This window comes from Rhinolophus sinicus, chromosome 14 (assembly GCF_057876585.1).
Source record: "Rhinolophus sinicus isolate RSI-liver-muscle chromosome 14, RSI-T2T, whole genome shotgun sequence".
Taxonomy (NCBI): domain Eukaryota; kingdom Metazoa; phylum Chordata; class Mammalia; order Chiroptera; family Rhinolophidae; genus Rhinolophus; species Rhinolophus sinicus.
Window position 1 is genome coordinate 118,051,013 of NC_142514.1, and position 13,112 is coordinate 118,064,124.

The 13,112-nt window shown below is 34.3% G+C and overlaps 1 protein-coding gene across 1 annotated transcript in view; it reads left to right on the forward strand.

Annotated features, from left to right (window-relative positions):
* Positions 1–13,112, forward strand: part of PGR (progesterone receptor) — a 95,976-nt gene that overhangs the window by 71,377 nt on the left and 11,487 nt on the right. Inside the window, exons 5-7 of the mRNA XM_074335567.2 lie at positions 7,754–7,898; positions 9,428–9,558; positions 12,891–13,048. Of these exons, the coding sequence (XP_074191668.1) occupies positions 7,754–7,898; positions 9,428–9,558; positions 12,891–13,048 (434 nt within the window). The remainder of the gene's footprint in view (positions 1–7,753; positions 7,899–9,427; positions 9,559–12,890; positions 13,049–13,112) is intronic.

Consider the following 13,112-nt stretch of genomic DNA (forward strand, 5'->3'; position numbering starts at 1 on the left):
CGAATATTTATTTTGTATTTTTCAACTTAACTGAATTCATTTATTAGTAATAATAGTTTTTGTGTGCATGTATGTGGATTCTTTAGGGTTTTCTTTATATAGTATCATGACCCCTGAAAATAGTGACAGTTTTAATTGTTCCTTTCCAATCTGAATGCCTTTTATTTCTTTTTGTTGTCTGATACTGTGCCTGGGACACGAATACCATATTGATTAAAAGTGCTGATAGTGCATACTTGTCTAGTTCCTAATCTTAAAGAAAAAGCTTTCAGTTTTCACCATTGAATATGATATTAGCTGTGGGTTTGTCACATATGGACTTCATTATGTTGAGTTATATTTCTTCTATCCTCACTTTGCTGAGTGTTTTTTTTTAATCATAAACAGAGTTGGATTTTGTCAAATGTTTTTTCTGCATCTATTAATATGATTTTTATCCTTTATTTTATGTGTTATATCATGTTAATTGACTTGTTTACATTGAACCAACTTTCCATACTAGAATAAATTCCACTTGATTGTGGTGTATGATCTTTTTAATGTATTGCTGAATTTGGTTTGCTAATAATTTATTGAGGAATTTGTATCTATGTTTATCAGGGATATTAATCTGTACTTTTTTTTGTAGTGTCTTTATCTGTTTCTTTTTTAAAAATCAGGATAATGCTGGACTTGTAGAATGAGTTTGAGAGCCTTCACTCCTTTTCAGTTTTTTGTTCGTTGGGAGTCTGTTGATTACTGATACTGTTTCGTTACTAGCAATCAATCTGTTCAGATTTTCTTTTTCTTCTTGATTCAGTCTGAACTATTTTATCTTTCTAGGAATTTATCCATTTCTTCCAAGTGTCCAATTTGTAGCATAAAATTTTTGTAGTATTTTTTTATCCATTGTATTTCTGTGGTGTTGGTTGTCACTTCTCTTTCATCTGATTTTTTTATATACTGAGCTCTTTTTTTATTGATAAGTCTGGCTAAAGGTTTATCAGTTCTGTTTATCTTATCAAAAAAACAACTCTTATTTGAATTGGTCTTTTCTATTGTTGTGTTTTTGGTTTTTCTTGTGTGTTTTTTTTTGTCTCATTTCATTTGTTTCGCTCTGATTTTTATTATTTCCTTCCTATACTTACTATGGGATTGTTTGTTCTTCTAGTTCATTTAGGTATAAGATTAAATTTCCTTTTTTCTTTTCTTTTTTTTTTTTCTTGAGATTTTTCTTGTTTTTTGAGATAGGCCTGTATTGCTGTGAATTTTCCTCTGCGACTGCTTTTGCTGTGTCCCATAGAATTTTGGGTCCTTGTGTTTCTATTTTCATTTCTCTTAAGATCTTTTTTTTTATTTCTTCCTTTATCTTTTCATTAACTCATTCATTGTTTAATAGCATATTGTTTAGCCTCCATGTGTTTGTGGGGGTTTTTTTGTTTGTTTTCCTCTTGTAATTGATTTTTAGTTTCATGCTATTGTTATCAGAGAAGCTGCTTGATATGATTTCAATCTTCTTGAATTTATTGAAACTTCTTTTGTGGCCTAATGTGGTCTATGCTGCAAAATGTTCCATGTACACTTAAAAGGAATATAAACTTGCTGTTTGGGGGTCAAATGTTATGTTCTGTGGGTATCTGTTAAGCTCATCTGATATAATGTGTCTTTCAAGGATACAGTTTCCTTATTGATTTTTGTCTGAGTGTTCTATCCATTGATGTAAGAGAGGTGTTAAAGTCCCATATTATTATTGTATTACTGTCAGTCTCTTTATGTCTATTAATATTTGCTTTATGTATTTAAGTGCTCCTATGTTGGGTGCATAGATATTTACCAGAGTTACATACATCCTTTGTTGTATTGATTCCTTTATCATTATGTAATGTCCTTTGTCTCTTGTTACAGCATTTGTTTTAAAGTCTGTTTTGTCTGATATAAGTATTGCTACTCCAGATTTTGATTTCTATTTGGATGAAATATCTTTTTCCATCCGTTCACTTTTGGTCTGTGTGTGTCTTTTGATCTAGAGTGAGTCTCTTGTAGGCAGCATATGTACTAGTGTAGTGTTTTTTTATCCAGTGTTTATCTTGATTGAAGTATTTAATCCATTTAAATTTACAGTAATTATTAGTTAATATTGAGGCAGGTATATAGTTATTGCTATTTTATGTTTTCTGGTTTTCTTTGTGATTCTTTATTCCTTCTCTTTGCTTTCTTGTATGTTGATGACTTTCTATAATTTATGCTTGGATTCCTTTTCTTTATTTATTTTTTTATATACCTATTATAGATTTTTGGTTTGTGCTTCAAATATACCAACTTATATTTATAACAGTTTATGTAGATGGTCAATTAAGTTCAAAAGCATTATAAAATCACTACATTTTTTACTAACCCACACATTTGTTTTTGTCATCTTCTTTTATCTCTTTTGTATATGTGTGTATCCCTTAATTTATTATTGTATTCATACATGATCTTACTGCTTTTATCTTTTAACCTTTGTACTAGCTTTATAATAGGTTGATTTACTACTTTCACCAAGAGTTTGCATTTTTCATGAGATTTTCCCTTTCCTATGCTTTTTTTAAATTTTATTTTTGGTTTTAGTCTATTATTTTCTACAAAGAAGTCCCTTTAATATTTCTTATAATTTTGGTTTACTGGTGATGTACTCCTTTAGCTTTTGCATGTCTTGGAATCTATCTCTCCTTAAGTTCTAAATGATAACCTTGCTGGGTAGAATATTTGTGGTCATAGGTTTTTTTTTCCTTTCATGATTTTGAACATATGATATGGATCCCTCCTGGCCTGCAAAGTTTCTGTTAACAAATCAGCTGACAGTCTTATGGGAGCTCCATTATCTGTAACTAGCTGCTTGTCTCTTCCTACTTTTAACATTCTCTCTTTGTCTTTAACACTTGGCATTTTAATTATGATGTGTCTTGGTGTGGACCTCTTTGTGTTCATCCTTGGGACTGTCTATACTTCCTGAATTATATGTCTCGTTCACTTACCAGGCTAGGGTAGTTTTCAGTCATTACTTTTTCAAATAGGTTTTCAGTACCTTCTGTTCTTCTGGAATCGTATGGTGTGCATGTTAATACCAGTGATGTTTTCCCAGAGGTTCTTTAAACTAGCCTCATTTTTTTCTTTTTGCTGTTTTGATTGGGTGGGTGTGTACTACTACCTTGTTTTCTCAATCACTGATTAGATTTTTTTGCTTCATCTAATCTGCTGTTGAGTCCCTCTACTGTACTTTTCAGTTATTGTATTCTTCATTTCTGATTGGTTCTTTTTTATATTCTCTATCTCTTGTTGTAGTTCTCATTGAGTTCATCTATTCTCTTGAGTTCATTGGGCATCTTTATTACCAATGTTTTGAACTCTTTACCTGGTAATTTGCTGGTCTCCATTTTGTTCAGTTTTTTTGCTTGTGCAGTTTTGTCCTGTTCTTTTATTTGAGATGTGTGTATCCTCATTTTGGCTAGCTCTGTGTGTTTATGTCTATGTATTAGGTAGATCTACTACATCTGCTGGGCTTGAGAGAATGGCCATATATAAAAGATATCCTGTGGGGCCCAGTAGTGCAGTAACCCCTGGTCACCTGAGCCAGGTGCTCAAGATGTGTTTTCCATGTGGGTTGCATGTGCCCTCCTGTTATAATTGGGCTGGACTGCTACTGGCATGTTGGAGGGTGGGGTTGACCCTCAGGATGTCTGTGACAGCCAGCTGCTACTACAGTGGATAAGCTGTTGTATGTGGGCTGACTCGAGAGATTTGGAGTCATTTTAGCAGGGCCCTGTTACCAGCCAAGGACTCTGTTCCGGTGTGTCATTTGTGCAGTTGCTTGGGTGGGGCTCTGTTGTCATCTGAAGCCAGGTGCTGGGTGTGTCATGTCTGTAGTCTCTTGGGAGGGGCTTGAGTGTGGGCCCAAGGTCAGCCACAACTTCTGATGAGTTTGGGTGATCGGCAGTTAGTCCATACTTGTGCCATGTTTAGGACCATTGAGTGAGAACTACGATGTGATCCAAGGACAGCTGCCACTTATGCTGGGCTTGGGGCTACTGAGTTGGAAGCACGTTGCAAACTGAGACTGGCTGCCACTTGTGCTGGGCTTGAGGCCACTTGGTGGGAGCTACAGTGCAAGCTGAGATCAGCAACCATTTGGGTGAGGTTTGTAGGCCTTTGGGGGAGTCTGCAGTACTGAGACTGGATGCCACTCATGTAGGGTTTGCAAACATTTGGGTTTGTTGCAGTAAGAGCTGAGGCTTTTGTGGAGGGTCTGGAGCCAACGAAAGAGTCTGGAAGAGGCTGTGGCTGTTGAGTAGGGCAAAATCTCAGGGAGACTCCAGGTCTCAGCAAATGGTGTTATCCAAGTTAATGGACACTGACAGATTTTTGTGCCTGCTTTCTCAGGTCCAGTTGGGTGGGAGGAGAGCTCCATAAAAGAACAATGGTGCCTGTCAGCACTTGTCTCTTGAGAGACTTCTCCCCATTCTGCCCCTCCGGCCCTCACCTTAAAGATAATCAATTTAATTTCTCCCTGTATGAACCAGGCACTTCTTGAGATGTTGCCCCTGTGCTGGAACTTGGAGTGATTAAGTGCATGCACCTTTTACTAGCAATGTCTCGATCTCCCACAGTCTTCTGTTTCCCTAGGTCATAATCCTGGCTGTTTTGCAAAGCCAAATGTTATAGGAACTCCTCTTCCTGACACTTATGCCCAGGCAAGAAAGCATGGTCTGGGGCTTGGACCCCTCACTCCTCAGGGGGAACCTCCATAGCCAAGCTATCGCTCTCATTTATCAATCATCACACCATGGGTATAACGGTCTGTCCAGGCCATGTCTCCACCCCTCCTACTCATATCAGTGTGGCTTCTTTATATCCTTAGTTATAGGAATTCTATTCAGCTTGTCTTCAGGTGGTTCTTAGTAATGGTTGTTCTATAATTTAGTTGTCATTTTAATGTCTTCATGGGAGGAAGTGAGTTCAGAGTTCAATTACTCCACCATCTTGACCCCACTTGACTCTCCATTTACTCACATGTTATTGCCCTGTGAAAGACAGACTTTTGTTAATGATGCTTACTAAAACACCAGGATGTCAGTTTACTTATGTAAAGTGCAAAAAGGAAAAAGAAAAGAAAAAGATACTGCTAGGGATACATGTTGGAATATCAGGTCATTCTTTCACAATAAGAAGATGTATTTGGGAATTCAGATTAAGATCACATTTAGAATGCTAATCCTAGCAAAGGTGATAGCATGCATGAGGGCCCCAAACCTCTCTGCAAGTCCCTGAGACGTTTCTTGTTGCCAGGTCAAGACTTCCTCATTTCTTTTTATCTATGCTCTTCTATTATCTTGGGCCTGTTACAATCATTGCAGTTCATGTGACATCTCTCTCATAATATTTCAGAGATATCTTTGTTTCTATTGTTAAACAAACAAAAACTTTCACAGACAAAAGAGTTACCAAAATAAAGAGTTTATTGAACGAAAGCTAGCCAGAACACTACCAGGTCCTGGGACATGAAGTCTAAACCACCAGCAGTGGGGCCAGATGGAGAAGACATGTCTACCATCCTGAAGTTGATGGGCTCTTTTATACATTATGTTTTCAAGGAAGAAAGGTGTAAGTTGTTTTGAAAGAAATTACATTGGCTACAGATAAGGGTGGGGGTGGGAAAAGGTGAAGTAGGAGCCGTTCTAAGATAGGTGCACAGTCCATGAGGAAGAAATATTTACTACTTTTGATTGGTTGTGTGTAACAGTCCTGAAAGTTCATTCACAAAGCTGTTTACTCAATTTCCTTTCTTTTGCCCATATTGTTCTCCTTACCTGGAGGCCCTTTTCTTCTCCCAGATCTTCCCCTGGCTGGTCCCTAACTTCCCTTCAGTATTCTAATCATCTGTTACTTCCCTGAAGAAGATTTTCCTGAGCCTTCCCACACTGAGTCAAAGGCCCCCTTACTCTCCCACATCATCCTTGCCTTTGCAGCCACCACTATTACCCTGACTTTTAATTATGTTCTGCTTTTCTGTCTGCCTCACCAGACTACAAGTGCTCAAGACAGAAAAAGCCTCTTTCCAATCTTTCTGCCTAGTTTCAAGCATAATGTTTCATCCAAAAATAGGTGCTTAAAGATTATTTATAGAAATTTAAGTTACGGCATCGATATGAAAAGAACTATGGTGCCTTAGACATTAAATATCAAATTCCTGTTCTTAATAAGTCATCAAATATATGTTGGTGATGATACTTATTGTGCAGAAGCTAATTTGTGCTCCTCAAAGTTCATACTTTGTATCAGAAGGTGCTGAGGTATTTAATACTCTGCCTTTGTTGTAGATTTACTGTTTCGATACATGATAGTTTCTACAAAAGCAAAATCTATATATTTTATCAGAACTCTGAAAGATAGGAGAATGTATAAGGTTGCATACGTCATGTCTTTACTGTACTCTTTTAATTTTCTTTTTTTAAGCATTAAGTATTAGACAGCTTGTAACAGGGCTTTCGTCACAGGTTAAGTCACACAAAAGGAGAGGGTATTTTTCTTTACAACTTGTTAAACACAATTAGGGATCATCTATCACTTCTCTATTTGAAGGTTTTCATTTTGGTCATCATTTCAAATGTACTGAGTTTACCTGATCATTATCATCAATGGAAATTTGATCTTAGTGTTCCTGTCTTTGTTTCCGTATAAAGTAATGAGTGATGTTACTGTTAATAGGGAAAAAATTACACTTCTGGACCAGGCATGTTCAAGTCAATTTAACATTGCACATTTATCACAGATAAGCTCTCTAAAAGGTGGAGTAAATAAAGCTGTTTACTGAGTTGTATTCCATTCTGTTAAATGGAAAGAGTACACTTTCTGCTATAAATATTGCTCATTTCATGTTTTATTTCAGCAAGGTTTGCCTTTCATAATATAATAAAAATGTTTCTTTATTTCTAGTCTTTAATAATCCCAGAACGCAAAATAAACCAAAAAAAGGGGGTAAAGTAAATGTAAATATGCAAATATAAACCAAATCTTTTTTTATAAAAGAACAAATGGATTAACTGTTACATAAATTTGTCAAATTTTAAGGAACTGCTCAGAAGATGGGACTATCTGGAGTGTATGGAAGGAAGATAACTTTTCTCCTACCTACCTTGAGATGACTAACAAAATCATGAAATAAATGTCTTTGCCTTTAAGAAATTATGTTTGTTTGGTTTTACTTTTGAAATTGGTCACTTGTAGGTGGACTTCAATGGATTCTTAGTGGAAACAGATAATATTAAATAGCTTTATGGAAAATGTTTGATGTTCCAAAAACATTTGTTTTTCTTTGTACCTATAAGAAAAGATGTCATCTACTCATTATTGTTTCTCCTATTGCCTTGTGAGGTTCTTTTGAGGGCAAAGGTGTTCTATCTTTGTAACCCCAGCATTTTAACATAGTGACGAGTACATAGGTGGTTCTCAATAAATGAGTGTTGCATAAGTGAGTGATGGACAACTGACTCAATTAGTGAATTCCCAGAAATGCTAAATCATAGTGACTAATTTTAATGACTTTCAAAGTTGCTGCTCCTTTTTAATTTCTCAGGATCTATTATTTATTAATATTTCCTAATTTTTAATGTAAATGTATTCAGGTTGAAAATATTTTATTACCGTACTTAGATATATTTTCAAATTTCTATGTATTTGCAACATTTTTGACCCAAGTGATTTTTGTGATAATTTTATTTTTTAATTTGTATTGTAGGTTTTCGAAACTTACATATTGATGACCAAATAACTCTCATCCAGTATTCTTGGATGAGCTTAATGGTGTTTGGACTGGGATGGAGATCTTATAAACATGTCAGTGGGCAGATGCTATATTTTGCACCTGATCTAATACTCAATGAGTAAGTAGTAACTTGAATTTTGTTGTTCTTATTATTGTAAGTGGATATGTAGGATAATCTTGGAAATTACATTTCAGTAGATAATCATACATTTAGTATTTGAAATAATATAATTTTTCCGAAAGGTGCCTAAGAATTATCTCAGGATATAGCTTGCAAGGACCATATTCATAAAATTATATCATTTTATCAATAATTTGATATTTGGAGATTTTTCCTTTTGTTTCAATATATAATAGTTGTCTAAAAATCCAATTTTTTAAAACTCAAAATATATCAAAAATATACTTAAAGACAAAATTAAATGTTTAGTTTACCAAATTAAAATGTCATAGCTTGGTACTAGTGAAGACAATGGAGTAAATTAGGAATAATTTTGCTTGACAGTATTGACTTACTCATACCTTCAACAGGTAAAGACATTATCTCTCTTTAGAGGAAAAACTATACTGGGAATTAATTTTTAAAATTGAAAGATAAATATTTCAATTTTCTTGATTATATTTAAATTACTGTAATTAAGTTTTTACAAAAAAACTTTAAATAAAAATCTTTTCATAGAAATATTTATATTGCTCTATTGGTGAATGCTGACTCAGAATTATATAACATTAATTGACACATAAATCTTTACAATTTACAGATAACTTTTATATATTTTAATCCATTTTATTTTACAATCCCTTGAAATTGGTAAGTAAAGTAATCAGCATCCTTCATTTTTACAGCTCAGGAAACTGAGGCTCAGAAGAATTGCATAACCTTCCAAAGCATCTGACTAACAGTTGGGATTAATCTTGACTCTTCTGAGTCAAAATCTAGTTTTCATTATTATTGTAAGCTTCATTTAACTAATGTGGATATTACAAAATAACACACGGTTGAGAAAATACTTTTTAAAAATTTCCTCAAACTTCAGAATCAGTGTTTGGCTTTGTCAGTTATTTGATGCTTCCTAATGTTCTTTTTTCTATATCACCATACATTTCCCCTAGAATAGTTTACAGTATAACTATTCTACATTGAATGCTCTGGACTGAATACACTGAACTATTCTATACTCCAGTTTCTGTAAACTAAATCCATTATCCTATAGTACTGAACACAAAATTTTATATATTTTTTTTCACAGAAAAAAAAAATCACCAGTAAATAAATTATTTATTGAGTGTTCCTCAGCTCCATATTTTCAACCCTTACAGCTATGTTCTCCTTTCTCGGTTTAAGTTTTTAAACTCTGATCATAAAAGTGAGAAACATTAATCTTTGTCAATGTGTATTTAATATGATTTTCTAACTTAGTATTTGGAATTCTAAACATCTAAATTTTTTCACAATACTGAATTTTTCAGGATAAGAAATTTTGAGTTTCTTTATAAAAAGTCCTTTCAATAATAAATAAGGTAATGTAATTACTAATTCTCATGTTCTCTGATAAATTACATAAACTAGCTAAGGTACTCTGTATTGTTTTTTTTTGTTTGTTTCTTTCCTGTTGCTTTTCTTGTGTATGTTGTGTGTGGTGCAAGACAGAGGATGAAGGAATCATCATTCTATTCATTATGCCTTACCATGTGGCAGATCCCACAGGAGTTTGTGAAGCTTCAAGTCAGCCAAGAAGAGTTTCTCTGCATGAAAGTATTGCTCCTTCTTAATACAAGTGAGTACAAGTAACTTAATACGTGGTATTTACTTTCTTAATTTTTGAATCATTAGGAAAATCTCAAACAACTATATGATCATATGATTATACATGACGTATCTGCAAAGGAGAAACACCGATATTTTGTGACAGACATTAATAAAATTATGTTTCTCAGGTTTTACTTATCACATAATACTCAAATAACCTATCAATTCCACCAATTTTTTTTTTTTTTTTTTTTTTTTAGGTAAAACATGATTAAGTTACTTTTCATGTTCATACATTTAGGTTATTATAAACTAATATTGCATAAACACATGCTATGCTTCCCTCCACCCCCACCCTACAAAGGGTTTACTATATAAATTACACAATTTTGTTTGGAACAATTCTTTGTGTCAGAATAGGCTAACTGTTACAACAAATAACTATAAAGATCAACAGCACAACAGCGGTTTATCACTCACAATCATCATCTGGTGGGTTAGCAAGAAAAGCCAGGCTCCTTTCAGGCAGGGATTCCAACTTTTCCCAGAAGCTTGGAGTCTTTCACTGGATCTGACTAGAAAATGAACACTAAGTGAGGAAAGGTTTGGAGGGGAAACTTGGAAGTGCCATGTGTCAATTCCACCCACTGTTCCATGGCCTACCTAACCTGCAAGAGAGGCTGGAAAATGTACCTTAGCTGTATACTCAGAAGAAAAAATGAAATGAAATGGTATACTATGAAGCGTAGCATTGGTCACCAGAAGTAGGGGAATAATTCATTCTTTTTCTTGTACACAAAAGAGCACATGTACCTCTGCCTCAGTGGATCCTCAAGGATCTGAGTCGGGAAAATTTTTTAAATTGCTTTTACCTTTACCCTTTTCAGTGCCCTTTCCATGCACAGGTAAGCTCAGCCCTTAAATGTCTGACTTGATCCTTCCTTCCTTCATAGTGATCTGAAAGAACAACAGGGAGCTAAGATCTTAGGTAGAAGATGATCTAAGGGTCTTTCTCAGCAGTATCTTTGCAGGAACTTCCTTCTAGTGGCACAAATCTCAGATGGTGGGGGGTGGGTAACACATGAGGAGGAGAGGCAGCAAAATGAAACCCTTAAAAAGGAAGTTTTCCTCATGAAATTTATGCAAAGACAGGGATCAATACAGGATCTAAGGATCCATAGCCCTATTTCCCCCTTGGAAACCGTATTTGGAGCAAAGACCTTCAAGCCTAATTTGATGAAGCAGCATAAAGTGGATGAAAGATATTGATATGAGACTGCCCAAGAGAGTCAAAAGGCATTAATTTAATATTACAGCAGTTAACTCCTTTCTTGAGAGTAAAGAATTCTATAGCAGTTTTGTCATATAGATAGTCCTAGATCTCCCAAATTAGTTATCATTAACATAATTCTATATTTATGGATAGACTACATTATGCTGGGACCAAACAATCTTCAATATCTCAGTAGCTTAACAAAAACCTTTTTAAAAAATCTATTTTATTTTTTTAATTAAAGTTTATTGGGGCGACAATGGTTAGTAAAGTTACATAGGTTTCAAGTGTACAATCTGTAATACGTCATCTATATATTGCATTGTGTGTTCACCACCCAGACTCAGTTCTCCTTCCATCACCATATATTTGACCCTGTTTACCCTCAGTTTTTAAGTATTTACTTTTCCCACTACATGTCTAGTACAGATCAACAGGAAAGCTCTGCTCACTGTTATCACTCAGGTTCCCAGGCAAATGGAGGCTTGACACAATCACTAAAGCAGTGAAAAGAAAGGAATAAATAGATAAGCTTTACAAAAATTGGGAGGGTGGGGAGGAAAGGAGGGAATTAGAAAGCTGCAATCACTAACACAGTGTGAGAGAAGAATAGATACACTGAATTGTTAGTCATGTCTGATTAGTATATATTAGAATTTCATATAGTGTAATGGAAACATCACAAATCAATGAGTCTGGAATAAGTATTGTGGAAAAAAAAAGCTTTATGTTTTGGAAAAACTCAGTTTGGATATTTATCTCAAATTGTATTCTAAAATAAATACCATATAATTGAGTTAAATGTGAATACTTATATCATTAAAAACAAGCTTAAAGTGATATAAATGATTTTGAAATCTCAAATAAGAAATATCTTTTCAAAAATGCAATGTTTGAAAAGGAGGAGCTCAATGATTTGATACATAGGAATATAAACCTCCCATTTGCCATTAAAAATTAAAATACAGATCTCCAGAAAAATATGGCAGGTTGAACATTTTTATTACTGATCCCTCTAAAACTACACTAAAATATTAGTAATGGGGTTTTTAAAGAAATAAAATGAAATAAGAGAATGAGAGAAGAATCAATAGCAATAAAATTCTATAAGCCAGCAGGCAGAACCAATTTATCATACCTAAGAGTTTGAATTCTAAGCCAGAAATCAGAAAATCCAAGAAGCACCTTTATTTGCATCATTGAACCTCTGGCATGTTCTGCAGTTAGTGACATAAATGATTTTTTGAAAGGAGACTGAAGGTAGAGTTAAAAACAGGAAGTTATGTTGAAAGTCTGTTTCCAAATATCACCCAACTATGTGATTATTTCTCTCCAATTCAGACAGAGAATATAAATTTATTCCCTGAAGAGTATATAACAGAGGATAGCTATACTGGGGAACTGCAGGTACTGTTGAGGGTGAGGATTTCTGTAGTGACAACAGATTAAGATTATATTCAAAATATTGGGACCTTGACCTTCACCATACTTCCCCACCCCCTTCTCCCAAAACGTTGTCATCCAAGTTTATATCCTCCAATAGGAGATACGAGAATGAAAGGTTCCTCTCTGCAGAATCTGTTTAGCCAGAAAAAAAACAAAAAAAGAACTAAATGTGCTATGAACAGGAGTTTCTCTCTGAAATAGCTCAGCCAGATTGCCCTGTACTAAAGCTCACACAGTCAATGAGCACTACTCATTCAAATATAACTAGCAATCAGCTTTGTAATTTTTCACCTATATGCAGTTGTGAACTAAATCAAAGCAAGTATTTGAAACAAAATTGTAGAATACTCTCAGGTTCTCTTTAGAGCAAATTCTAAGTTAAATGCCTACTACATTGATGCAGCTCTAAAATAGGTAAGCTGTTATCTTCTTCAATTTACCTACTTGTTCTTATCATGTTCTTCCAGAGAACTAAAAAGGTACATGTCCTAAAACTATCAATAACACTATTTCTTATTTAAGATGTTTGTACCTAGAGTTACTTATCAAAAGAAATCATCATACAGCTCAGAAATTTATGTTATAAGCTGCTTGTGTCATTGTTTTAGACATAACTGACACTTGTAATTGTCTTTTTACAGTTCCTTTGGAAGGACTAAGAAGTCAAAACCAGTTTGAAGAAATGAGATCAAGCTACATTAGAGAGCTCATCAAGGCAATTGGTTTGAGGCAAAAAGGAGTTGTCTCTAGTTCACAACGTTTCTACCAACTTACAAAGTTTCTTGATAACTTGCATGATGTAAGTATTTTGTTTTCTAGAATATCGATGATTATTTTTCTGAATTTCTATTGCTTTTTAAATG